General features: G+C 34.2%; 3 protein-coding genes and 1 pseudogene across 3 annotated transcripts; 1 reads left to right on the forward strand and 3 right to left on the reverse strand.

The window, feature by feature from the left end:
* Positions 1-5,479: 5,479 nt before the first annotated feature.
* LOC18010275 lies at positions 5,480-6,649 on the reverse strand (annotated as a pseudogene).
* Positions 6,650-12,212: 5,563 nt separating this feature from the next.
* Positions 12,213-12,803, reverse strand: LOC112082182 (defensin-like protein 206). The gene is made up of 2 exons (XM_024149411.1): positions 12,681-12,803; positions 12,213-12,594 (listed from the first exon to the last, which is right to left on the reverse strand). Exons 1-2 carry the CDS (start codon positions 12,745-12,747, stop codon positions 12,374-12,376), a joined length of 288 nt encoding a protein of 95 aa, XP_024005179.1. The 5' UTR covers positions 12,748-12,803; the 3' UTR covers positions 12,213-12,373.
* Positions 12,804-14,722: 1,919 nt separating this feature from the next.
* On the forward strand, positions 14,723-15,099 carry LOC112082185 (defensin-like protein 206). Its single transcript, XM_024149425.1, has 2 exons — positions 14,723-14,789; positions 14,879-15,099. The coding sequence occupies exons 1-2, from the start codon at positions 14,723-14,725 to the stop codon at positions 15,097-15,099; spliced, it is 288 nt and encodes a 95-aa protein (XP_024005193.1).
* Positions 15,100-17,698: 2,599 nt separating this feature from the next.
* On the reverse strand, positions 17,699-18,072 carry LOC112082180 (defensin-like protein 206). The gene is made up of 2 exons (XM_024149386.1): positions 18,006-18,072; positions 17,699-17,919 (listed from the first exon to the last, which is right to left on the reverse strand). The coding sequence occupies exons 1-2, from the start codon at positions 18,070-18,072 to the stop codon at positions 17,699-17,701; spliced, it is 288 nt and encodes a 95-aa protein (XP_024005154.1).
* Between the last annotated feature and the right edge of the window lie 9,897 nt (positions 18,073-27,969).

A 27,969-nucleotide genomic window follows, 5' to 3' on the forward strand; every position in this document is an offset into this window, starting at 1 on the left:
AATGTCTAAGAAAGACGCTAAACCTCGGTTGATAAGATGGATCCTCCTACTGCAAGAATTCGATATCGAAATTCGAGATCGGAAAGGAGCAGATAATGGAGTCGCAGACCATCTTTCACGAATTCGAGTTGAAGAAAGATTGCCCTTAAATGACAGTTTGCCAGAAGAAAACATCTATGAAATAGATACTACCCCCACCAATGCCAATACCACACCACCACGTCCACTCATACGAAGAGCAGATGCTTTCAACACCCCATGGTTTAGGCATATAGCAAATTACTTAGCAGCTGATGTAGAGCCCCCGCAATTTTTTGGTTATAGGAAGAAAAAGTTCCTGAAAGACATAAGAGATAGGGTTCATGGGTTATTCCGAAGATGCGTGGCTGAAGAAGAGATGAAAGGAATTTTATTCGGATGCCATAGCTCGTCTTACGCAGGACACTTTGCAACTTTCAAAACCGCTTCAATGATCTTACAAGCTGGTTTTTGGTACTTTGTTCAAAGATACTCAAGCTTACATATCGCGATGAGATAAATGCCAAAGGATGGGCAACATAAGCAAAAGGAATGAGATGTCTCAAAATTTTATTCTCGAAGTCGAAATTTTTGTTGTCTGGGGAATAGATTTTATGGGACCCTTTCCTACTTCTTTTGGAAACCAATACATCTTAGTAGCTGTAGACTACGTCTCTAAGTGGGTTGAAGCAGTCGCTAGTCCCACCAATGATGCAAAAGTTGTCATGAAGCTGTTTAAATCTGTTATATTCTCGCGTTTTGGAGTTCCTAGAATTTTGATAAGCGACGGAGGATCGCATTTCATCAACAGAGTTTTCGAAAATCTTCTTAGAAAGAATGGAGTTACACATAAAGTTGCTTCTCCATACCATCCCCAAACCAGCGGTCAAGTGGAGATCTCAAACAGAGAAATCAAGTCGATTTTGCAGAAAACTACTGCAGTTCATCGCAAGGATTGGTCTACCAAGCTTGACGACGCATTATGGGCATACCGAACAGCATTCAAGACACCATTAGGAACAACACCATTCAACCTAGTTTACGGAAAAGCATGTCACCTTCCAGTAGAACTCGAGTATAAAGCGCAATGGGCTATCAAGGAGATGAACATGAACATGAAAACAGCTAGAGAAAAAAGACTACTTCAACTTCATGAGTTAGAAGAAATCCGACACAATGCCTACGAAAACTCGAAGATCTACAAAGAGAAGACTAAAGCATATCATGATAAGAAGATTATTCATAGAACTTTTGCTCCTAACGATAAGGTACTTCTTTTCAATTCTTGTCTTAAGCTTTTTCTAGGAAAATTACGATCAAGATGGTCAGGACCATTCCTGATAAAGGAAGTCAAACCATACAGAGCCATTGTCCTGTGGGACAGAACCGGAAACTCATTTACAGTGAATGGACAGCGTGTAAAGCCATATCTGGCTGAAGAAACCGAAGACGAGAGAGAAGTGATGTTTTTGATTGATCCATCATCGGCCAATGATGAGACCAAGGAGTGTCACGACCTCGGTTAATTCTAATCGAGCAACAATGTCAAGCTAATGACTTGAAACAAGCGCTTAGTGGGAGGCAACCCACTTGGTATTTTATCTATTTCCCTTTGACCTTTATTTTCTATTTCCATTGCTTTGTTTCTGTTTCATTTATTTCAGATTTTCAATAAAGAAGAACAAATAAAAAAGAGACGAGCAGCACTCTCCAGCACGATAAGTACTCTTAAACATTTCAACTTTTCTATTGTCTTTACCATTCTTTCCAAGATTTATCACACTGAGGACAGTGTGAAATAAGTCTGGGGGAGGATGTTCATCCGTTACTAATGAAATTTGATTTGTTTTGAGTTTGTTTAGGACACATAAAATTTTTCAAAAAGTTTTTCATAAAATTTTTCAAAAATCGATTTCAATAATGTTTTTCAAAAAGTTTTCAAACCAGGAACACAGTAAACATTTCTATGATGAATTAGACCAGTGTGATTCTACGCTATTTCCTCGTTTTTTGCTCTTTTTGTGATTTAGGCGTAGACTAAGCGGTAGCTAAGTACTTGCATTATGAAATCCCACCAGAGGACTTCTATTCATGGAGATTCTTTCTGACAGGATAAACTAGCTCATTTTATTTGGACTTAATTTTGACTTAATTTTCTCATTAAAGCGTTAGATTAGGGAAACGAATCATACATTCAAGACTCCTTATTCCTTTTACCACTCTTTGTTGATCCTGAATGGCTAGTTTATCTTTAGCTAGTTCCCCACCGAACCTAACCTCTTTCAAACCACATGCATTCTTGTTTTTCATTGTCCTATATGCAGATATGTGCAAAAACGTCGGAGAGAAAGAGGATCAACGCGGTTTTCAGTCACTGAAGACGGAGACCTGCGATTTCATTGGAATGATTCAACAAAAGGAGATAATTCAGTTTGCCTTGGAAAAACTTCAAAATTTTGGTACAATTTCGTCCCTTACACTCTCTCTTTATAAAATGTTATTTCCTCTCTAAAAAAAAAAAAAAAATCCGAAAAGGAAAAGAAAAATATGAAGGGAGAGGAAATTAAAACCTTAGAGAGTCTAGGAGGATCGAGTTTTATACTTGAGGCAAACTTGATTCGATTTTATGGAGTTTTGGAGATTATCTTTATGATTCCCGGAAAAGATCTAAGTCTGGGGGAACAGCTGTTTACAACAAAGGAGGAAGATTATGCAGCAACATTTGGCAAAGGAGAAGTGACTGAAAATCTGCGGTCATCAACAGGTCCTTCTCTCTCTTGCGGTTTTGCATAATATCTTGCATCCTCCAGATCTTCAGGTAACCCGAAACACTTAAACTCCACCACTTAAACAGCCCTTAATACCAAATGCCGTCTACCCTGAATAATGTCTTTAATGAGAATTCACCATTACACTTAATGAATGTAGAGAGCTAAGTTGACTGGAAGTTAGATCTAAGTGTGTAGATTTTCGCATGACGGATTAACGGACTAGTATGCTTGTATTTTGGTGAGAATTTTCTAGACTAGATCTAAATAGATGTTTCACGATAAGTTATGGTTTAGAAGGACGGTCACTGAGATATTGTTTAGTTCCTGCGATTTTTCAAAAATTTCTTTCCTGACTTAAGTTTGTTTGAGGACAAACAAAAAGGTAAGTCTGGGGGAGTTGATAACACCGTATTTTGACCACTTTTATGGATCATAATTGTATCTTATGCAGGTGTTTTAACTCTGTTTTCAATAGTTTTTAAAGTGTTTTCAATGTTTTAGAGTTTAAAAAGACTTTACAGGAAACTTGGGCAAAAGATATGCAATTTGGAACAAATGAGCAATTTTGGATAAATGCAGACCGTCAGAAGTATGACAAGCGATGAAGACTTTCTTACCGTCTGATCACCCCCAAAATTTGCGAAAACATAGAGGATCCAACCAGCTTTCTAATGCACTTGGTTTGGAGACAATCAAACGGTTAGATCTTCAGATACTCCCGATGCAAGAATGACAGAAAATGCAGTTCCGGAAGAGGACCACGAGTCGGGACCGCGGCCAACACCTGTTTTCCCGCGGGTAGAGCCACCGCGACCGCGGACATTGGTCGTTCACTTTCCCGACGACTTAATTAAAGCCCCGATCAATTCCTTTCGTTATTTTTGAAGTCCTAAGTGTCCAGAACCACCCCAGAAGCTATAAATACCCTCTTTAGGTCATTCTAAAGAGGCAGAGAAGAATAAAACGAAACACTTAGAGAGAGAGAGAGTTCGTGTGCTTCACAAACCCTAGGAGCCGCCGCCTTTGAAGGAGGAACCGTCGAGGAGAGCATCATCGCGCCTTCATCTGCGATTCCGTTCTTCATTCTTCTTCCCTGTTTTCTTTAGTTTCCTGCACTTTCAATTTCGTTTATGATGCTTTGTTACAATACGTTTGAGTAGTTACCCAGTTGGGTTTAAAGGGATTGTTCAAAGGGAATTTCATGTGTCTTTGCTTATGAATCGATAAATTTAGGATTTATAATCTTCTAGATGTTCTTCGTTTGCCTTTAATCTTACTGCGTGATTCTTTGCTGGCCACTTAGAAGCCGATCTGATATGATATGTTGCGAAAGATTTCATTGATTGTCTGAACTAGGGTGAAACGAGCAATTCTTCTATAGGAGTGGAAACCTACCTGTAGTTGAGTTGTGAATGTTGATGAGTCTTATTCTGCTATTGCATCTTCTCCCTTCCAGGATCAGAGTGGAAACCTACTGATCAGGATTGCGAGAGATAGTTGTTTACTGCTGTGAAAGTAGGCTATTCATACTTCCGTGCCTCGAGTTCTAGAACATACGTAGTTGATTACCTTTATCACTTGTTTAAAATCGACCTAGCATAGACCATGAACCCCTGCAAAACCCCTTGAGCCCCAACGTTTGTCTTTCATTGCTTACAACCTTCAATTTAATTTGCTTTTCATTTGCTTGTTCTTTGCTTTCAATCGCCTAGTTTAATCGCCATCTAGTTGCCTTCATTCGCTTTTGTTTAATCGATTTTTACTTGCTTTTATTTGCTACTTTCAATTGCTTTTACTTGTTTAGCTTTTTAGTTTAGATTTAGTGACAACAAAAACCCAAAACCAAAACCTTTTTAGTTCTAATCTGATTTAAGCGTTGCAGTGAATTCGTACTGAAACAACTAAGTCTCTGTGGATCGATACCCTAAGTACTACAGCGCACATCTGTGCACTTGCAGACATTTAGGGGTTATAAATTTAAAACCTGAAGCTTAGTAAAACGAAAACAACCAACCCCGTTTACAAACTCGCATCAGACGAGTACCCAAGAAGACCCACACCAAAAAAACTTCAACGATTACTTGATATTGGAGAGATACGCAGATTTCCAAGGATGAGAGGAAGCATCGATTGTATGCATTGGGAGTGGAAGAATTGTCCTACCGCTTAGAAAGAGTAATATACACGTGGATCAGGAAAATCGACAATCGTCTTAGGGCATCTTCAATGCAGAGATCCATAAGAGTCTCTTATTCATTTGTTTAATATTATTTAAGCATAAAATTGATTTAGAAACTGTTTTTAAAGATCTTCATTTGTGGGCTGTGCAATGGGAAAAACCCAACTGGGTGTTTTGAGAATTTTTTTCTTTTTAATAAACTTAATAAAATATGTATTATTAATAAGTAAAATTTATTTGATTAAAATACAAGTAATACATTGAAATTAAAATAAATAAAACATACAATTTTTCTTAAATACTTAATTATTATGATCTTAGCGAGGATACTATCTGATCTACCTTTTGCTGAGAGCATCTTGTTGTTGTTTTGTAGTCATGTTTCTTTGCGGTTTATAATTGAAAACTTCTCTTGAGATTAGTCGTGTCAATTGTCTCAAAGATTACTAATTTGTTTTGGAATCGGCGTTTTGTATGGAATCATTAAAAATGAGCAGAAAGACTATACACATAAGCAAATTGCAAGAAACAGAACAAGTTTCTTGATTACTACATTAACTTCAGGTTTCGTTTATAACAGTACATTACACATAGTGGTTCTGAAACCAAGCCATCTCAGACGTATTATTCTTAGAGAATTTTAAAAGAAACATTTGGATTACCTTTGAACAAGTGAATTTCAAGTAGAGGATTCTGTAAACTCCTGAAGCTGCTTGAAATTCATCCATGGCTTCACCCACACTTTGGCTTCGAAATTCTTAGTCTGCCCACCTTCGTTTGCTTCTAGAGTTAAGTGGTACATCGTTCCTGCAACAACCTGCTCTCGATCTCTCCACTGTTCTGGTTTCCTCGGAGATCATGAACGCCTCCTAGCTTCATCGTCTCCTCCTTGCTTATCTCTTCCGATCTGCAAATCGCTAATTGAATTGTTCCACAGAGGAGAAGAGTAATGATCAAGAATGCAATAGAACCGAAGGCTTTTGATTCCATCTTTAACAAAGACTTTTGGATCTTGCCATTTAAGCTGAATCACTAGATTGCTTTCCTTGCTTTGTTCTACCATCGTGAACAAACAAAAGCAAGACTGACCAGTTGGAGAAGGAACATAAAAAGAAAAACCACTGAAAAAAATACAGAAGCTTTAAAAAAGGAACTTACAAACTTGGACAGTCTTCTTGCATTTACAGGTCTATATACACACAAATGATTCAAGGTCTCTATTTCACCAAATGATTCAAGTTCACAGCAGATTTACAACGATTACAAACAGCAAATGATTACAAACAACAAACAGCAATACTTCACGACGATTCACGCCTAAATCCATTTCAATCTGTACTCAAGCAACATTGAAAGAGATGAAGGAAAGAAAGGGATAAAGAGAAACTTATCTCTACAGGAGGCGATTGAAACTAAGACCAATCTGTCTTTAATTCATCAATCAATCGATTTTATCAGGTTTCGAAGTAAGGCGCGCCCTGTTGGAAAGCGCCGTCACCAAGGGTTATCAGGTTTCGGAGCAAGGCGCGCTCTGTGGGAGAACCGCGCCCTGTCGGAGAAGCCGTCAGGATGCTGCGGAGTCAAATCGCGAACCCTCAGACAATCGATCGGAGAAGCTGCGGATTTCAATCGATTTCATGGGTGAAGAGAGGAAAATGGGAGAAAGAAAATGTCGAAAAAATGGAAATGAAAACACTTTGGTTTTTTTTTTTCTCTCATTTCTATTAACCACAAACGCTTGCCGCGTGTAGCTAGAAACGTTTCCAAAAGTCGCCAAATAAGAGACGTCTAAACCAAACTAGAGACGCAGCCCAATTATTTTAATATTTGATTTCTGATAAAAACTCTCTCCGTCTTGGCGTTAATATGCTCTTAGAGGCTGTAGCGTCACAGGATATTTGGATATGACACGTATTTTTTGGACCTCCATGTACCTTAAACGATATCAATGTTCTTGATCGCTCACCTATTTTTGATGATATATTACAAGGTTGAACTCCAAAAGTGAATTATTTGGTCAACAGATACGAGTATTATTTGACGTAGTACCTCACAGACGGTATTTATCCGAAATGGGTAATTTTTATCCAATCTTTTCCAATTCCTCAAGGTCCGAAAGCATTGTTATTTGCTACATATCAAGAATCTGTCCGAAAAGATGTCGAGCGTGCTTTTGGAGTCTTGCAAGCTCGATTTGCAATTGTAAAAAACCCAGCTATTATTTGGGATAAGAAAAAGGTAGGAAAAATTGTGAGAGTATGTATCATATTGCACAATATGATCGTACAAAACGAACGAGATGGATACACTCAGTGTTATGTATCAGAATTCGAACAAGTAGAAGGAAGCAAAACTTCACAAGTGTGTTCTTGTGTGATATCTGCATTCGAACAAGTAGAAGGAAGAACTTCTCAAGAAAGCAGAACTTCACAAAGCACTGTTTTTTTTAGCACTTTATCTTCTGAGATTACTAATAGGGTCCACTCCACTCGACGTCTTTGACTTTTTTTTTTGTATTTTCTCTTTGACAGAAAATATAGTGTTATCCTATTTGACATTATACATATTTTTGTAATCTTTTATCCGGTTAAGATATATTTTCTAAATCATGAATATGAGCCAATTAAAAATGTTGGATTGTGTCAAAATATATTCCCTTTTAAGTTCAGTATAACAACATATCAATTTAGACAAGAAATGAGTTCTTGTTAGTTTCATTTCCTTCATATTACAAGTCTCGGACAAATCTCATTGTATTAAATAAAAAAAAAGATGTGGATATGTGAGAATCTCTGATGGATATTTGATAATCTTTATTATTGTATAGATCTTACATGGAACGAAATCAAATGCTCTTTCTTACCAAACATATCTTAGTAATCAAGTGAAAGAAAAACACACACATACAAACAAAATGCAGATATGCCAACAAATCTCGGCAATATGATCGACATTCGAAATCAACTTCGTGATAGACAAATACATCAACAATTGAAAGTTGATTTAGTTGAGCATATATTGCACAAATTTGGCACCTCTCAAGATTATAACTAAACATTTATTTATTTCAATATCTATATATTGTATGTTTTAAATTTCATGTAATGCAATATAAATTTGATTTTATAAAATATCATATGTTTTAAATTATTAAAAATATAGTTTATACTTCAAAGAAATGATTTATCAAAATATTAATTATTCATTTTTAAAAACCGTTAATGAAGTTCATCATTAGAGGTGAAAAAACTCAAGAAATTCTAAACTTTTAAATAATTAATATTTACTATTAAAAAACTGTTAAGAACGCTTCATGGAGTTCACTATTTGGGATGCTGAAAGGATGATTTTAAATGTAGGCTAATCATATATTTTGTCCCACATTGGTTAATTATCATGACGATCAAGGGTATATAAAGAGTTGATGATTATTACAAGGGAAAAACGACGTATATCCCCCTTCTAAAATGTGATATAGTAACAGATCCACCAATCTTTTATCCTCATCCTAAATCTCCATAATTTGAAAGTTAAAATAGTATATCCACCCGATTGGAAAATTCAAAACCTATTTACCCATAAAATAAATGTTCAAAACTAAAAACCACCTAAACCATGATTTAATTCGGTTTATTATTTACCGAATTAAACTTAACCACTAAAAATACTACTAAACCATATTAAGACCCGATTGAAATTGTCAAACCAGATCCAACCAATAACTAACCCATAATAAATTGGTATTTTTCCCAGTTCGAATCGCTTTTAATAATTGGGTCATCTTCTTTCGAAATTTTTTAGGGTTTCTTCAACGAGAATAGAAGCAAAGTTAATTTAGATGCGTATGGATTCATAATTGTGATTAAAGGCTGTTGAAAATCTGGGAAAGCTTTGAGATTCTTGTTAAATTAAAAGAGAGAATGGTTTTCTGCAAATGTTGTTATTTACACTATACTGAATCGATGGGTGTTGCAAGAGGGGAGAAATAAAAAAAAAGCAAATGATTTGTTTTGTTTATTTTACTCTTACAGAGAATAGATTCTCTACCCATCAGTTCCAATTTTAGGATTTTGATGGGTATGATTAACAGTTTAGCTAATTGAAATTTAAATTTTCAGTTCTTTATTTTCTGGGTTTGATGATTCTCAGTTTCTTGTCTCTTTCTTGACTGGTGTTGTGATCATTTATCAGATGAAATTGAAGCTTTTATTCAGTAGTTTCAGATTCAATCATATCTGGGTTAAATTTGAATTCAGGATTTCAATTTCCATTCTCTTCTTTTACTAACTGGTGGGACATTGCTCTTTTCTGGGTTTTCCTTCAATTTCCAGCTGTTATAGCTTGTTGGAATCCCACATCAGAAGTGTAAAGGGACTAATACTAGTATGTAAGGGATTTTGATCTCTCCATTTATCGCTAATTAGTTTTGAGTTGGAAGTCCAGTAATCTTAACATGGTATCAAAGCCTCGTTTGTTGACCGAATAAGGGTGGCCCAAAAAGGGTTTATTGTCGGTCTTAAAGTGGGATTCGGTTCGAGATGGACTGATAAGAGCCATCATCTCGAGGGAACGTGTTAGAATCCCATATCGGAAGTTTAAAGGGACTAACACTAGTATATAAGGGACTTGGACCTCTCTACTTATCGCCAATTGGTTTTGAGTTGGAAGTCCAGTAAACTTAACATAGCTTGCCTTCTGGTAATCAAACTATTTCTGATCGGGAGTGGCAGTAATCGGCGACGAGATTTTGTCGACGTAAACAGCTTTCTTCATCAGACTTCAGACGTAAGACGGCGGCCATCCTTACACCACTGAACAATATCCTCTCTCATGATCTTCGACACTGCCGAACATTTTTCTAGAGGTTTGTGTGCAGGAAATTGAGTTATCTGATCCAAAAGAAGAATGATTATGGTGAAGAAGAAGAATATAATCATGGGTCGGGTGAAGAAGAAGAATAAAAATGGGTCAAGTCGGCTTTATGGATCAGATTAAGTTTGATCGTTTTTTTTATTTCGATCGGCTATAGAAAATGGTTTTTGTACCGGGTTAAGCTCCTAAACCATTTAAACCAATAGTTATGGTAAATAGGTTTAAAATTTGTCAATTGGGATTATATACGTTTTTAAATTTAAAATTATGGAAATTTAGGACGAGGTCGAAAGTTTAGATGAATCTATTACTATATGATATTTCAAAGGGAGATTTACGTCGTTTTCCCTCAGTACAAACTAACAAAGCTCGTGGAGCATCGTGGCTTACATGAGACGGTTTGCTTAACCAAAACATTAAATCACCACCCGGTCCATAACCTCTCTGGCGAAGTGGTTAGAGGTACCCTTAGGGGCAAGTTTGTTGTACACTGTAATGCCTAAATTCAGTAATAAAATGATTTTTATTTTTTTAGCCAGTCTGTTAATTCAAGTCTAAGACCACAAAACCAGTGCCATTGAAAGAAAAATATTACAATCTCGATGAAAACATCAGAATTTGGGTGATATATTTTGAAAACTCTCAGTTAATATAACTTTTAGCATAAAATAATAAACTAAAATATATTTGTTTGATCGAACAGAAAGTAAGATTACAAATTCCAGTTTGAGTTTACACAAGAAACTAATAAGAATACGCAATCTTGAGTACAGAAGATACAGTTTCAAAGAAGATGGGTTATGATCCATGTAACTAACTTTCAGAACTCTTGTAAGGAGATTTTGAGTTAGAGGGTCAAAAACTGATTTAAAATTGTATAATATTTAAAATTTTACTTAGAATCCATTCATTCCTTTAAAGAGATTGTTTATTAGGTTTCGATAATATAGATCGATTTTGAATTCTTTTAACTGCCAATTACAAAACATGATGTGTGAATAACTAAATGAAAGGTCTGATTCTTCATTTTAAATCTATTTACTAGACTTTACCTCGTGCATAATTTTTTTTAATCAAAATTTGTAATGTAATTTATGTTTTTTATAGATATAATTTTTTAATAAGTGACAAAGATTTATTTTTGTGTTTAGATATACTTTTTTTTAAAAAATTTTTTCTTGTATATTATGATCACTATCATAAAAACATAATTTTAATCCGGTCATTTTATTAATAAAAAAATGACCATTATATAAAAATATATTTCTAACTCACTCATTCTACTAATCCGAAAAGGACCGTGGTTATAAAACTATAATTCTAACCCACTCATTTATATTACTATATAATATAAATATTTACTAATTTTGAAATAAATTTTATCTTAATATCTTGCATGTTTTGATAAGCTAATCTGCATAAAAGCACAATTACAAAAAAATTATAATCCATCCTATCAAATTACCATATAATATTAATATTTATCTATTTTCAATATATGAATTTTTAGTCTGACTGAATATAATTTTAAAAAATATAATAACATATTTGTTAATCATATATGTTATTTTGAAAATATTATTTTAATTTTGAACATTAAATTAAATCTAACCTATGTTTAAAGAAATCTAAAGTCATTTAAATTAATATCTATTTTCAGAATTAAAATTAATTACAAAAAGTTTAAATTGTTTGAATTTTAAATTAAATATACCTATATTTAAGAAAAATTTTAGTTATCTAAATTAATATCTAATTTTTAGAATTAAATTTATATATAAAAATATACTTTTAAATAATATTGCAATAAATTAGGATAATTTTAAAACTATTTATAAATAATTTTGTAAAAAAAGTTTAGGAGTGCTTTTGTTTTAATAAAATAGATATAAATGATAGTTATGCAGATTGTTAATTCTAGAATCTAAATATTTTATTTTTACTTGCATACTAGTTTTAATAAATTTAGATTTATATTTAAATATATGATATTTTACTTTGTGATTTAGCGGAGTTAAAGTCTTAATTTTACAATACTTCTGTTTTTATAAGCTGTGAGGGATTATATATATATTCTAGTGAACATTTTTTGACACTATTTGAAAATCCTAGTCAGTTTTCGCATTCAAGTACCAACTGTCAACATGATATATCCAACTTAAAGTTCTAATTGAAATGACACGATAATCATCTATAATCTTTTGAGCATGAAACATGCCACTTAAACATTGATCTTACTTTCCAAGTCTATACCTCCAGATGTGGTCAACATATATAGAGAATTTCAATTGTGGCAGAGGTTTGAATGTAAGCGGGGATGAAATGAAGAGCACAAACAGAAAACAGAGCTTAGTATTCAGAATGAAACAAAAGTGCACACAACATGAGCTTACACTTGGGGGCAAGCAGTGATAAGCTTTGCCCTTGGTGTATTATTTGGAAGCAAAAGAAACATGAACATAAACATACACAAATGTAATGTCCTCACACCGAACGAATACAAAATCAACACTTGGTACCATATGAGGTTATTTCAAACGCTCTCTTTGTAGCAATGGCAATGTTTGGCGGATCCCTCAACAACACCTTTGCAGACTGATTTTCTCCCGTATTTGGCTATACAACAGTGACAGCAATCGTTGTTGGAACCTGTGAACGGCTCCGGCCCACACTCCTCGGAGAACACTGGATTCGTGCATCCTCTCGGAAGGCATCTACTATTGGTTCTCTGATCAGCCTCGATCTTGAGGATTTCTACATGTTGACATATTCATCAGGCACAAGATAACTAAAAGAAAACTGCAAAATATAGTTAATAGAGAACTTTGTTAAATTAATACCAGTGGAAGCCACCATGAGGACAAGCAAGAGAACGGTGAAGGTGATGGAGTTGAGGTTCTTTGCCATTTCTTTGTTGTTTTACTTTGCTTTTTCTTAAACTTGCTTTTTCTTTTTCTTGTCAATAAACTTAACTTTTGTGATGATCTATTTATAGATAGTCAAAATTTTGTAATTAACTTCGTTAGAATTGTTTAATCTCTCGGCTTTTGTGTCTGGTTTAACCCAAAGTTCATAATGTCGACATACAGTTGTGCAATGCCGTATATATGTTTCATTAAGTTTTTATTTCCCAGTCAATAATTTTTTTTTAATTATGCACTTATCTAATTAGATAATTAACAAAAAAAGAAGGTCGTCGTTGTCTACTTGTCTTTGTCCTTGTTAGTTGTTCCTCTTTTTATAAATTTATTTGTTCTTAATGAATAATAAAAAAAATATCTTGTTACCCAAAAAAATTGCACAAATCGTCGTAGAAAAAAAAAATTACTAAAAAAATAATTGCTTTAATATAGTTTACTCGAGGTAAGTGACTTCTCAAGCATTTCTCTTCGGTTGACGTCGACGTCGACCCATGACGCTACATCACCACACCAACGCCGTTACCTCTTTTACGGTACAAATGATAAAAAGTTAAGCTAAGCAAATGGTGTGAAGTTATTCATCTCATCAAAAATCACACAAGGCTTAATTAGGCCTATACTGTATAATCACACCAGGCATATTTTATACCGTTATTTATCCCCCCCAAAAAATATTTCATATTGTGAGCACATTCTCTTCATTTAAAATGGAATTCATCACGTATCCCCCCTTATTGTTGTTAATTCCCGGAAAATGCATATTTATATTTAATTTTGGGGACAAGAGTTAAGCAAAGAGAATGTGTTATTTAGAAGACGTGCATAGTGTAATTGGTGGATACATTGGTAATTAATTGTTTAAAGGAATATAGATGATATCGTGTGTTAATTATGATATTGTCCAACTCACGTCAAAATATTGAATATGGCCAACTTGAATTCTGAACAATTTGCGTTCAACATTATGCCTATTCCGGTATAGGGTACAATTTCGATCATGAATTTCTATTTTCCAAAAACTTTCTGGGCTGCTATCTGCAAACATACTAAGTCTCCTATCCCAAAGCTTAGCTTACTTCTTATCAATCTCGATCTTAGTACTTATCTTGTCATTTTTGAGCATCTGCTTACATATTATCAAAATAAAACTTGACCTTTGCGAGAGCTTTATCAACAAACTCGGTTTCATACAAGATTTTGGTAAACTACTTTGGCTAAACATAACTGTGATGACACGTTCTTGGACACTAAGTGTCGTATTCTCTTGCTAACTTGTAAATATCATATAAAATGAAGTTTGGATCTTACAAAAGCTTGATCCCTGTACATAGCACCTTGGCAAAAAATAAAATAAAAAACAAGATCATTAAGTCGCTGAAACCTCAGTTAAGCCAAAGTAACATTAAGTCGCTGAAACCTTTCCTGTGCCTTCTCGCTGTGATGGAATTAATAATCTGTCTGTCAATACCTTTAATGAGAGATAGGGGAGGGAGTGAGGGACAGATTGATGATTGAAGAATTATACATTTCTATGTCCACATGATAGCTATTCTTGTAAAGGGACGTAGATGTTGATCCCAAGATCCGGATATTTACAAAATTGTCTTTTAAGCAATGTAACATCGTCCGATATTATCTAAAAACAATGAAAATTTTTAAACTTAAGAGAAAGTGGATACCAAGACAACGGCGACCTTCTTGTTTTTGTCAACTATATAAAGTTAGTGCACAATTAAAAAAAAAAAGAATTGACTTCAGAAAGATCAATTTAATGAAATATACGGCAATGCAGAATTATGTCGACATCAATAACTTGGGTAAACCTGAAAGAAAGGTGGAGAGATTAAACAGTTATAACGAAGTTACAAAATTTTGGATTATAAATACATCACGACATCTATGGATATGTATAGATCTCACAAAAAGTTTAAGAGCAAGCAAAGCAAAACAAAGAAAAAGAAATGGCCAAGAACCTCAACTCCGTCACCTTCACCGTTCTCTTACTTGTCCTCATGGTGGCTTCCACTGGTATTAATTAATTTAACAAAGTTCTCTATTAGTTATATTTTTCAGTTCTCTTTTAGTTAACTTGTGCTGATGAATATGTCAACATGTAGAAATCCTCAAGATCGAGGCTGATCGCAGAACCAATAGTAGATGCCTCCCCAGAGGATGCACGAATCCAGTGTTCTCTGAGGAGTGTGGGCCGGAGCCGTTCACAGGTTCAAACAACGATTGCTGTCACTGTTGTATAGCCAAATACGGGAAAAAATCGGTCTGCAAAGGAGTTGTTGAGGGATCCGCCAAACATTGCCATTGCTACAAAGAAAGCGTTTGAGATAACTTCATATGGTGCCAAGTTTCAATTTTGTATTCATCCGGTGTGAGGCCATTATATTTTTGTATGTTTATGTTCATGTTTCTTTTGGTTCCAAATAATACATCAAGGGCAAAGCTTATTACTGCTTGCCCCCAAGTGTAAGCTCATGTTGTGTGCACCTTTGTTTCATTCTGAATGCTAAGCTCATTTTCTGTTTGTGCTCTCCATGCCATTTAATTTCTTCCCCTCTTATATTCAAATTTCTATCAGAACTGAAATTCTCTACAAACATTAACCACATTTGGAGGTCTTGACCATATTATTGATTAAAATTTGCTTATTCGCCAGTGACATTTTGTTGTGATATAACAAAGAATGCCAAATAAATGTTATTCTCTTAATTCTATCACTCACATAATAGTATAGAGGTCATATATTTCTAAAAGAAGTTAAGATTAAGTATAGCATATTAATATACTATAAATACAACATATGAAATAGGTATGTATAAACCTAATATAATAAAATGCTAGTTAAAGGAAATTCTTATGGGAGAATTTATGAAATAATCATCTTTTGGCATATAATTAAGTGAATAACACACACATATATATATATGTGTGTTATTCACTTAATTATATGCCAAAATATAGTTCAGATGAAAAATACTCATTTCTTCAAGTTCAACCTCTCATTATCGTTTCTTTACGGCACTAACTTTCTTAAGCCACACATCTTTATTTGCTTAAATTTAATCAAACTTCACAATCTTACTAAAAACAATATATAGATTTTTTCGCATATATCATAATTTAAAATCTTTCAAGATTAAATTAAGATGGATGAAGAGATCAAAGGAAAACAAAACCTGAGACTGACAGGAGAAGACATTTTAAAAAGAGAACGAAAAAATGTGTGCTTTTGACATCAGGAAAGAAAAGATGTTTAACAAGATATTTTATGTCATTTTAAATTTAACACTGAGAATTATGTTCTTATAGGTAGTTTTTCTTATAAATAAATAATTTAATATGGTTAGGATCCTACACTCCTACATACGTATACATACGTATTATTAATTTAACTCAAAATGACATTAAAATGATAAAATCTATATACTTATTTGTGTAGTGATTTGTTTATGTGTCATGCTCACAGCAATTTTCACAACATTTCGTTTACGTGTCAGCTTTAGAATGAATTTCAGCTGTAAAATGACCGGTTAGCCCTATTTTGCAATTATATGTCATTTTTTATTGGTTCTTTTTTGATGATGTGTAAAAAAAACTTAAAACAAACCGGTATAAATTATTATGATTTAATGTTTAATTTCATAGTCAATCAAACTGTTTTTAAAATTATATATAACCAAAATTTAATTTTTTTAACAAAAACGTTTTTTATAAAAAAATGGAATCTATATCTTTTAGTGTTTACCATTTCTTATGTTTCCGAAAATTAGAAAAAAAATCTAACAAAAATGCTAAAAGAAACAAAAAATAGAAACTATTTAAAAAGTAATGAAATGTCGTTTTAAAATAAGAAAAAACTTAAATTTAGCAAAAAAATTTAATTAGTGAAATTACAGTATTTATGATATTTAAAACACATAAAACAGTGATCAAAATCGAATTAGTTCATATGATACTTCAAAAAATTACGTCTAAACTACATAGAACAGTGAACAAAAGATCTCAAAACTATTTAAACTAAATTATTTAGATACTACTATGTTTTTATCTACTCTTTTCTATTCTATACTGTTTTCACAATCATATCTTCCAACATTAAAATGCAAGAAAATCTAACAAACAAATATACTCAAGAATAAAAAACAAATGAATCCAAACTATTAATAAATTTTCAAACAATCAAATGAATATTATATCAGTCCGCGCAAGGCACGGGAAAGTTAAATAGTATATTATTAAACATCTTTTGTTTCTTGATGTTAAAATTCTATTTTTTTTTTCGTTTTCTTTCTGAAATATCTTCTTCTCTCAGTCTCATGTTTTGTTACTCACTCTATATATGGCATATATGTTTTATTCACTTAATAATATCTCAAAAATATGATTATTTCAAAAATTCAGTAATAATTATTTCCTTTAACTAAGATTTTATCATATCAGTTTTATACATATCTATTTCATATTTTGTAGTTATATTATTATAATATACATTAGTATACTATACTTAATCTTAACTCTTTTTTAAGATATATATGACGATCTATACTACTATCTGAGTGATAGAATGAAGAGAAACATTTACTTGACATTCTTTGTTATTTACAAATAATGTAATTGGAGAATAAGCAAATTTTTAATCAATATGTGGTCAAGACCTCCAAATGTGGTCAAATGTTTATTGAGAATTTCAGTTGTGAAAGAATAGCGGGGATGATATTTTGAAGCAAAAAACAAACAAAAAAATGAGTTTAGCATGAAACAAAAGTGCACACAACATGAGCTTACACTTGGGGGCTAGCAGTGATAAGCTTTGCCCTCGATGTATTATTTGGAAGCAAAAGAAACATGAACATAAACATACACCAATGTAATGTCCTCACACCGAATGAATACAAAATTGAAACTTGGCACCATATGAAGTTATTTCAAACGCTTTCTTTGTAGCAATGGCAATGTTTGGCGGATCCCTCAACAACACCTTTGCAGACTGATTTTTTCCCGTATTTGGCTATACAACAGTGACAGCAATCGTTGTTGGAACCTGTGAACGGCTCCGGCCCACACTCCTCGGAGAACACTGGATTCGTGCATCCTCTTGGAAGGCATCTACCCTTGGTGCTGCGCTTAGCCTCGATCTTGAGGATTTCTACATGTTGACATATTCATCAGCACAAGATAACTAAAAGAAAACTGCAAAATATAATTAATAGAGAACTTTGTTAAATTAAATACCAGTGGAAGCCACCAAGAGGACAAGCAAGAGAACGGTGTAGGTGATGGAGTTGAGGTTCTTCGCCATTTCTTTTTCTTTGTTTTGCTTTGCTAGCTTGCTCTTAAACTTTTGTGAGTTCTATACATATCCATATGTGTGGTGATCTATTTATAGTCCAACATTTTGTAACTTCGTTATAATTGTTTGATACTCTCGGCTTTTCTTTCAGGTTTACCCAAGTTCATAATGTCGACATAATTGTGCATTCCCGTACGTTATGTTTCATTATTTTTTTTTGTTGAAACTAATTCTCCATGAAATTATTATTTCCCAAGTCAATTCCTTTTTTAACTGACCTTACATAATTGACAAAAAGGGAGATCGTCGTTGTCTTTATATCCATTTTCGTAGGTTTAAAACTACCATTACTCATTTCATTATATAGAATTATGTTACAATGGTTTTTTTTTTTTTTTTTTTGAAAAACGGTTTTTTTTTAACTAAGATTTTCAATAGAAAATATGAGAAGAAAGGAATACAAGTCTAGCCAAGGCATTGAAGAAGGGCTTTACATTGTTTAAATGATACTTTTTTGGTTATCCGGATCTTGAAATCAACATCGATTCATCGTGAATTTCTCTTTTTTTGGAAAACTAAGTGGTTTTGGATCAATTTTTAATATTATTTTTCGTCCTAACTATCACTTGATCTTGTGATTTTTTGGATTACCCAAAGTACCTTTCTAGTCAAGTTATTTAACTCTGGTGATTCATCTTGGATTTCTCTTAAAACAATAGCTATCATGGAAGCATAGGAATGTATACGAAACTTGCTTTAGAAGAATGTGTCATCACAATTATGTTTAACCAAAGTAGTTTACCAAAATCTTGTAGGAACCCAGTTTGTTGATGAAGCTCTTGCAAAGGTCAAGTTTCTTTAATCAAATCTAAGGAATGCTCAAAACGACAATATAAGTTTTAACTATGATCTAGGTTGAGAAGAAGTAAGCTTTGAAATAGGAGACTTAGTCTAATTGCGGATAGCAGCCCAGAAAGAAAAAGAACGATTGTGCATTGCGTTATTGTATTGAGTATCTGAAATGATTTGGACAAGTTTGTGTTTTTTTGGGTTTAATAATGAAACTTTTGTATTTTTTTTTAATTTTTTATTTTTATAGAAAAACACGTTATATCATTATTTTAATTACCACTAGATTCTATCCAGTGCGTTCGCACGAGAACTAATTTTTATTTATGTAATATAATTTTTATTTTTGTTTATATATATATATATATATTTTAATAATTGATAAAAAAATCTTCTTTTTAAATAAAATTTGTTTCTATTGATTTAGCTTTTTTAATATTATATATGATTGTGATTAGAAAAATATTATTATAAGTCGTCTGTGGCTATTAATTTGAAAAATATCACAATTAAAAAATATTATTATAACATATTTATTTATATTAATATAAAACCCAAATTATTAAAATATTTAGCATATCTGTTCATATTATTTGTATATTTTAAATATTTAAATTTTAATCTTATTTAATTAAAAATATAATAATATATTATTTTCATTCCTGTCATTAAAAGAATTATTTAAATTTGAATATTTAAATTTAATCTAAGTTAATATTGGGTTTTTATTTTTAAAAATATAATAATAATTTATTTTATAATTTTTGATAATATAACCTATATTTAAGGAAATTTATAACACATTTAAATTAAAAACTAAATTTTCGAATTTATATTAAAATTAAAATTAAAAATATATTATTTTATTAATATTAGACTAAATTAACTTATTTAGTAAATATAAATTAAAATCATAATTATTTGGCAACAGAATAGTTATCCAAAAACAGAATAGTAGGAAACCAAGTAAAAATTATGTTTGGACACAAAACACTATTCACTTTTACTAGTATAGATTTTCCTTATAGAGAGATTATGCACTCGTATATAAGTTTATTAGTAGAGTTGACTTACTAGCTTATCGTTTAAGCCTACCCCCAGATCTGCAAGTACCCGATTTAACTCGGAGAGATTCCTCATATAGATTATTTTTGGGCAAGCAGAATCTGGTTGTTAATTGTTTTTACGAGGAATGGATGCTCGAAGCCTTCTACTTAATTATTTTTTTCAGCCCATAATTTTTTCGTAGTAAGTAATTTTGTTTTCTCGTGTCTAATTTATCGCATGCCGCTGTAACAAAACTAAAAGTTAAACATGAAAACCTAAACCCTAACTTCCATTTCAGAAATTAGATATCCACGTCAAAAGTTCCATGTCCACATAAAAAGTAACATGTTAGGGAAAAAAGCCACTCGTTTATTACAGTTAGATCAATGGTAAAATGACCTAAAAATTGTTTAACTCACATAATTATCAGTTTCTTAATTTTCTATTTTATTTTTTACATGGGGTGAAAAAAACTCAAATCTAATACTCCCATGTTTCTGAAAGTTGTATGTTTTAGGTGTATTCGCCTTCGCACATTTTGAGAAACTTATCTCTATGATTATATTTCCTCAAGTTAGTACAGATTGATATTTTAATGAATTTTAGTTCGCATAGGTAAATTAAAAAAAATGAACAATTTGTTTGAATTGAGATTTCAATAATTAATGCTTTTAGCTGTTGGTGGTGTACTCCGCACCCTTGGTTTAGTCCGGTATGAACCGAGATCGGCCCAATTGATCCCTATATACGATAGTTCATATCTGAAAGACATTCGACCTATTAACTGATTTACAATATCAGTTTTTATATCCGGACTTCGCGGAATATTTCCTAATCTTATATGGAAAAAGGAAATATTCCTAAAAGATAATTCCCCGAGAAAAAAAGAAGTTATTCTTATCTATTCCGGGAAATAAGGAAATATGCATTATCAAGTTAAAAAGGAAAAAGAAAATCGATCAGTTTCAACCTCTATAAATAAAGAGCTCCTCGTTCATTCAAGCAGATTCACAACTCTGCAGAAGACATAGAATACATCTTTTTCTTATTCTTTCTGTAATATGAACTACGAATGGCTTGATCCCTCTTTTGGGTACGTAGACAGTTCATATTGAGTTCAGCTATAACTTTAATAAAATCTCTAAATTCTTTGTGTGATACTCGATATCAACAATTGGCGCGCCAGGTAGGGGGCGAGTGAGATTCTTAAAAAAACCCTAAATCGGATGATGGTATCTCCGATCTATTCTCTCGTTGCCTCTACCGATTAAGATCACTAACATGGATCTTTGACGATATCACCTACAACGTCTTCTTCAAGTACAAAGTAGCCGATCTCCAGATCTCACCATTATTCGTCATCCGTCATCAATCAAAGATAAGTGTTATTAATTATACTTATTGCCTCATACTTTTCACGTTTATTGAATACATGGACTCAGAATCATTAATTAAAAATTGATAAGTGAATCTTTTACCAGTTCGGTTCATCCTAGTTTGTTTAGTCAAAAATTACGGCTGCAGAGTATTTGAAACAACTATAATTAATATCTCTAACTTCTGTTTGAGCCCTTTGCAAAGAAAGACATCGTGAATTATACATCGTCACATATTTTCATTAATTTGTTTAATTTTATGTCGTTGGTTGAATCAATGCATTAATCATCTTGGTTTAAGATTACATCATTATCTCTCATACTTCTTGATCGGGAACTTACTGACTTATGATCTGACTTTTTCTTTGTTTCTGACTCGAGTCGATGATGTCTGCATCTCTCCTATCGCTAATTTGCTTTTCATTCAAAGACAAAGCTTCTTTGTTTAAATAAAAAAAATAAGAGAGGAGTAGGGGCTATGGGACAAGACTCACCGAGCTCAGATTCATTCATCGCCGTACAACAACAATCCGTCATGACTCGAAGCTTTCCGGAGCTCCGCCCTCACCTCCATCACCGCATGTCAACACCGCCAAATTGAACGCCTTTTCTCCGGCAAACAAAGCTGTCGTTGGAAGGAAATCAGATTTTCTTTTTCTGTTGGGCTTGAACAGGTTTTGGCCCCATCTGATATTATGAAATACCAGGCCCAACAACTGGCCCAGAATGATGTGAAGACTAAAAGCCCAATCTCCTGCAACAACAACAACCTTTCCCGATGACTCAGATGAATCTCCGGTCACGTCAAATCCGATGACCCTGACCAGACCTGCAAACTGCCGGCGAACTGCAGATTTTCGACCTGAACCGTCTCAATCGCTAGCTCCATCAAAGTACCTCAGAGACCTTTCCCTCTTCCTTGCTTCAAACAACCATGGCAAGAAAAACACATGTTGCTTCCACTTTTGGATTTCAAAAATTAATTCCTGAAATTCTCCATCGCCGACCTCAAGAGCTTTCATGTTCATTCTGGACTCGGAAAACTTCAGAGATTCGCAACAATTCCCAAGCTTCAATACCCGATGACATCCTAGAAATACTTCACTGAGTTTAAGAAGATTTATTCTAGCTGATACCATCACCATCTCAGCTCGCCGCACGGCTTCACCAGCTCTCTACCGGAATCTAAAAACCAGTTCCGAATCACCTCGTCAATCCGCTTCTCATCCAGTTCACAAAGAGATGGATAGAGTAAATCGAGAGAGAACACAATATTTCAGATCTTCACTTTACAAGGGTTGAATATCAAAGAGCCGAGCTCAGCAATCCCGCACCAGCAACAAAAGCTAAGTGTCATCTTCTTTACCAAATACTATGATCTAAAATCTCAAAGAAAATAGATCTCTTCACAAGCTTTCATCGAAATGTTGCAGGACTTACAAAAATCATAGCTCCGGCTAAAAGACGCTTCAGCAATATAAAGTAGCGACAACAATTAAGAGCTTCAGCTCGTCAATCCATCCCGCATAAGCACAAGTTCAAAATTTTCTCAGTTCTCTCACCGACCTAAGCCAAAGTTTCAAAGCAACAGTGCAACATGAATATTCTAAGCTCACCGATCTAGAAGCTATTCTTAGCTCGTTACCCGAACTCCTTGATACCCAGGTATTATCTATCAAAATTATACATCTTATTCAAAGAATATTCACCATTGTCACAGGGTCTGTCCCTCCTCCAAGCCGAACTAAGGTTCGCATTTAAAAAAAAAAAACAAAAAGAAGAAAAGAGACGGTTCTACAAAGCTCTTTATAGACGAGCTCCGAGCTCCGAGCTCCTACCTAAACTCATGCTTCTTGGAAGCTATTTCTAAACCGAGCTCTGAGCTCTCATTTCTAAACTAAGCTACTACTGATACATTTCATCAGCCTCAGTCTGCTAGTTTCTTTATATCTGCTTCAGCTCGTCAAGTTTTATATCAGAAAGTTCGGATTTCAATTCAGCTCGGTTTTAGTTCAAAATTCCAGTTCAGCTCTGAATATTAATTGGGTTTCGAATCCAGAGCTTCAGTCAGTTTGGTTTTGAATCAGAATTTCAGCTCAGTTCAGAACTTCAGAATTTTTCAGTTCGTCATCAGATTTGGACTTCGGAACTTCAATATTATCAGTTTTGTTCAGAATTTCGAGTTTCAGTTCGATACAACAGCTCAGTTAGTCAGTTCAGTTCATCGACTTGAGTCCGTCATCTCAGAATACACTCTTCTGCCGAGCTATACCGCGCTCAAACCTCTTCTAGCTCATCAACCGAGCTCCTCTGAAATTCAGGGTCCGTCCCTCCAAGCCGAAGTGACATGTTCGCAGTCCCAACCGAACTCATCGGTATTACATCGACTTCCTGGCCAGTTGTTCGATAGCATTTCTCAACAATGCAACCTCAAAAAGCCGAGATCCGTCTCGCAAGCGTCCACATGGCGCCGTGGTGAAAGAATCCACAATTTTTAAAGCCGGGGCCAGTCCCGCATTACTTATTCCTAAGTCACCGAGAACAATAAGCCGAGCCCATCTCGCACACTCTGGTTCGATTTAGGAGACCTTGAGTTTGTATCATGCGTTTACAAGGGTTCGATTCCTCACTCTTCCAGTATGATAAAACTCACTTGAGTCCCCCAGGCCGAGTTCATTTAACTCGCACAAATTAAGCCGAACACCTCAGATTCGCACCGTAAGCCGAGTTCTCAACACTCGCAAATGTAAGCCGAATTATCGCAATTCGCAACCGACTGAGTTGAAACTCATATAAGCCAAGCTAACAGGCTCGCAAGTCTCCAATCTCAATTCACACCGAACTAAAAATACTCATGAAATCCGCCGAACTCTTACACATACTCTTTCGCCGGACTGAGGGGGGGGGGCTTACTGTTGGTGGTGTACTACGCACCCCCGGTTTAGTCCGGTATGAACCGAGATCGGCCCAATTGATCCCGATTTACGATGGTTCATATCTGAAAGACATTCGACCTGTTAACTGATTTACAATATCAGTTTTTATATCCAGACTTTGCGGAATATTTCCTAATCTTATATGAAAAAAGGAAATATTCCTAAAAGATAATTCCCCGAGAAAAAAGGAAGTTATTATTATCTATTCCGGGAAATAAGGAAATATGCATTATCAAGTCAAGAAGGAAAAGGAAAATCGACCAGCTTCAACTTCTATAAATAAAGAGCTCCTCGTTCATTCAAGGGAGATTCACAACTCTGCAGAAGACATAGAATACATCTTTTTCTTATTCTTTCTGTAATATGAACTACGAATGGCTTGATCCCTCTTTTGGGTACGTAGGCAGCTCATATTGAGTTCAGCTATAACTTTAATAAAATCTCTAAATTTTTTGTGTGATACTCGGTATCAACATTAGTGAGGGAAAAGAAAAACAGAAAGAAAAAGAAACGGATCAAAAGAGTATACCTACAAAAGAATTGCATATTTAAACGGGTCGGTGCTTCCGGAATAGAAATAATTGTCGTAGTGGAAATTACAATAGTTAAAATTTATAAGTAAAATAAATAGAGGATTTTGGATTAACTTTAAATAACAAAAGATCTGAGGAATTATCAAGCAATAAACAGAACTTTTATTGTCCGAAGAGATCAAATGGGATTAAAAAGCGGTTTTGAACAAGAAATGCGGAGTAATCTATGTTTAGTATTTAGAATTCATTCTTAAGAGTAATTTTACAAAAGCAAAAACAAAGACTTGTCAAGTGTTTGAGTGTAGAGCTAGTTGGGATAGAAGAAGTTTTGCTGCTTTTTGCTCTCCTCCGTGTTTGATATTTCCAATTATTCTGTCTGATTTGCTATGGATAGTTTTAATTTCGAAGATTATCGTCCTTACGTTTAGGTGCATTAATTCACATATTTGAATAATTTTTTGTTCTCGTTGTAGTTGACTACCAGAATTGCATTTATTCTTCTTTGACGTAGATTTCAATTGGTAAAAAAATTAGTCTGGTTCGTCACCTCGTCAGTATTTTTGATTTCATCAGCATTTTTACCATTGGTTTATTGGGTCTACCATCACAACAGTGCTGAATGCAAAATGTTCAAAATTCAAGTTGGCCATAATCAAAATTTGACGTGCGTTGGACGAACCTTTAACATTTTATATGAAACATTATTAACACACTATTACATCATTTATATTCCTTTAAACAATCAATAACCAATAAATCCACCATTACCCTATGCACGTCTTCTAAATGAGACATTCTCTTTGCCGATGGCTTGTCCCCAAAACTACATATAATTATGCATTTTCCGGGAACTAACAATAAGTCAGGGGGATACGTGACATATTCTATTTTTAAGGGAGAGTGTGCTGACGATGAAAAATACTATTTTTGGGATAAATAACGGTAGAAAATATGGATACTTGTATAAACCAAACTATGCCTTGTGTGATATACAGTATAGGCCTGTTTGTTCATTGTGTGATTTTTTATTAAGTGTATGATAAATTAGATGATATTCTTAGCGTCACATGTGTTTTAGATTAGGAAAATCACTTAGCACCATTTCCTTAGTTTAACTTTTGGTCATTTGTACGGTTAGGTAAAGGAGGTGAACCTTTAACGGCGTTGGGGTCGTGATGTAGCGTCATGGGTCGAAGTCTATTTGTGGCATTGGACATTTGCACCTTATTATTTTTGGACTTGGATTTACTATCTTTCTATTTTTGTTAACCGTAAGGCTTTGGATTTAAGTAGGTGTGTTGGCTTCTACTAGGGTTTAATATTTTTTCTACTAGGGTTTAATCATTGTCTTCTTCTAAGGATTTTATTAAAAGATCTTAAACGCTTAGCCTTTGTATTAAGAATAACTCTCTTAAATATGCTTAGGAAACTTGCTCAAAACCTAAACACCAAAAGCTCATATGTAATGCCACATCTCGACATCTATACATATATAAAACATAATTTCCTATTCCTAATTATATTAGATAACTCCTAAAGCAACTAGAAACATCTAGAAACCGACTTAAGTCCTACTTTTCCTAATCCAACTTGATTAAAGATATCTTGGGCCTGAAGTAATGTTGAAGCTTATCCAACATTCTCCCTCTTAAGCTTCAACCCATCCTTAGCCATATCTTGAAGACCAATCAAACTCCTCATTTCGGTAAACTTGATCCTCGCTAAAGCCTTTGTCAGAATATCCGCCTTTTGCTCCGTTCCAGGTACATGTTCTACTCCAACCTGCTCCCTCTCAATGCATTCTCGCACAAAATGGTAACGCTTGTGGATGTGTTTGCTCTTGCCGTGAAACACTGGGTTCTTAGTAAGCTCTATGGCCGAGTTGTTGTCGATTTTGATGATGACTTGCTCTGGTTCTCGTCCTGTTACTTTGCTTAGGACGTCTTGAAGCCATATAGCCTGTCTTGCTGTTTCAGTTGCGGCCATGAACTCAGCTTCACATGATGAGAGAGCAACAGTGTCTTGTTTCTGAGAGCACCATGTTATAGGTGACTTTCCAAAGTAAAAAATATGACCTGTTGTACTTCTTCCATCATCAAAGTCGATGTTGTGACTACTGTCGCTGTAGCCGATTAACCTCCTTGATGTGTCACGTCTAAACTTTAACCCAAATGCAAGTGTCCCTTTTAAATACCTTAGTATCTGCTTCATCAAGTCTCCATGAGGTTTTCGTGGACTTTGCATGTATCTACTTGCAATACCGACTGAGAACGCCAAGTCTAGGCGAGTGTGAAGCAAATATCTTAAGCAACCAACATTCTGTCTGTAGCTAGTTGCATCTATCTCGGGTTCTTCTTCTGCTTTTGATATCTTGAGTCCGAAATCCATAGGTATAAGAGTTGCATTACATTCTTCAAGTCCAGCTTCCTTTAAGATCCTTCTCGCATATGCCTCTTGTTTAATCTCAATTCCATCATCTCCTTGGTGAACCTCGATGCCAAGGTAGTATGTTAGTTTCCCGAGATCAGACATTTCGAATTTACTCGCCATTCCTTCTTTGAACTCCTTTAACGACTTTGAGTCATTGCCTGTGACAAATAAGTCGTCGACATAGATGGCGATTATCAGAAAACTTCCCCCTTCCTCCTTTCGATACACAGAAGTCTCTTCCATACATCTCACAAATTTCATGCCTTTCAAGATTTGATCCAGTTTTGTGTTCCACGCCCTTGGTGCCTGTCGCAAGCCGTATAAAGCTTTAGATAGTTTGTATACTTTCTGCTCTTCTCCTCTTATTTCAAAACCTTCAGGTTGCTCGACAAACATGTCTTCTCTTAATTCACCGTGTAAAAACGCTGTTTTAACATCTAAGTGGTGAATTTCCCATCCATGTGATGCAGCTAGAGCCATTAACAACCTTATAGTTTCGAGTCTCGCGACTGGTGCGAATACTTCGTCAAAGTCTACTCCTGATTCTTGAATGTACCCTTTAGCAACAAGTCTTGCTTTGTATTTGTTAATGGTGCCGTCTGCATTCCTTTTGATCTTAAAAATCCATTTAAGACCAATAATCTTCATGTTGCTTGGCCGATCAACAAGAGACCATGTTTTATTTTTGTTGATCGACCGTATTTCTTCTTCACAAGCTTTCCTCCATTCCAGAGA

This window comes from Eutrema salsugineum, unplaced genomic scaffold (assembly GCF_000478725.1).
Source record: "Eutrema salsugineum unplaced genomic scaffold, Eutsalg1_0 scaffold_8, whole genome shotgun sequence".
Classification (NCBI taxonomy): domain Eukaryota; kingdom Viridiplantae; phylum Streptophyta; class Magnoliopsida; order Brassicales; family Brassicaceae; genus Eutrema; species Eutrema salsugineum.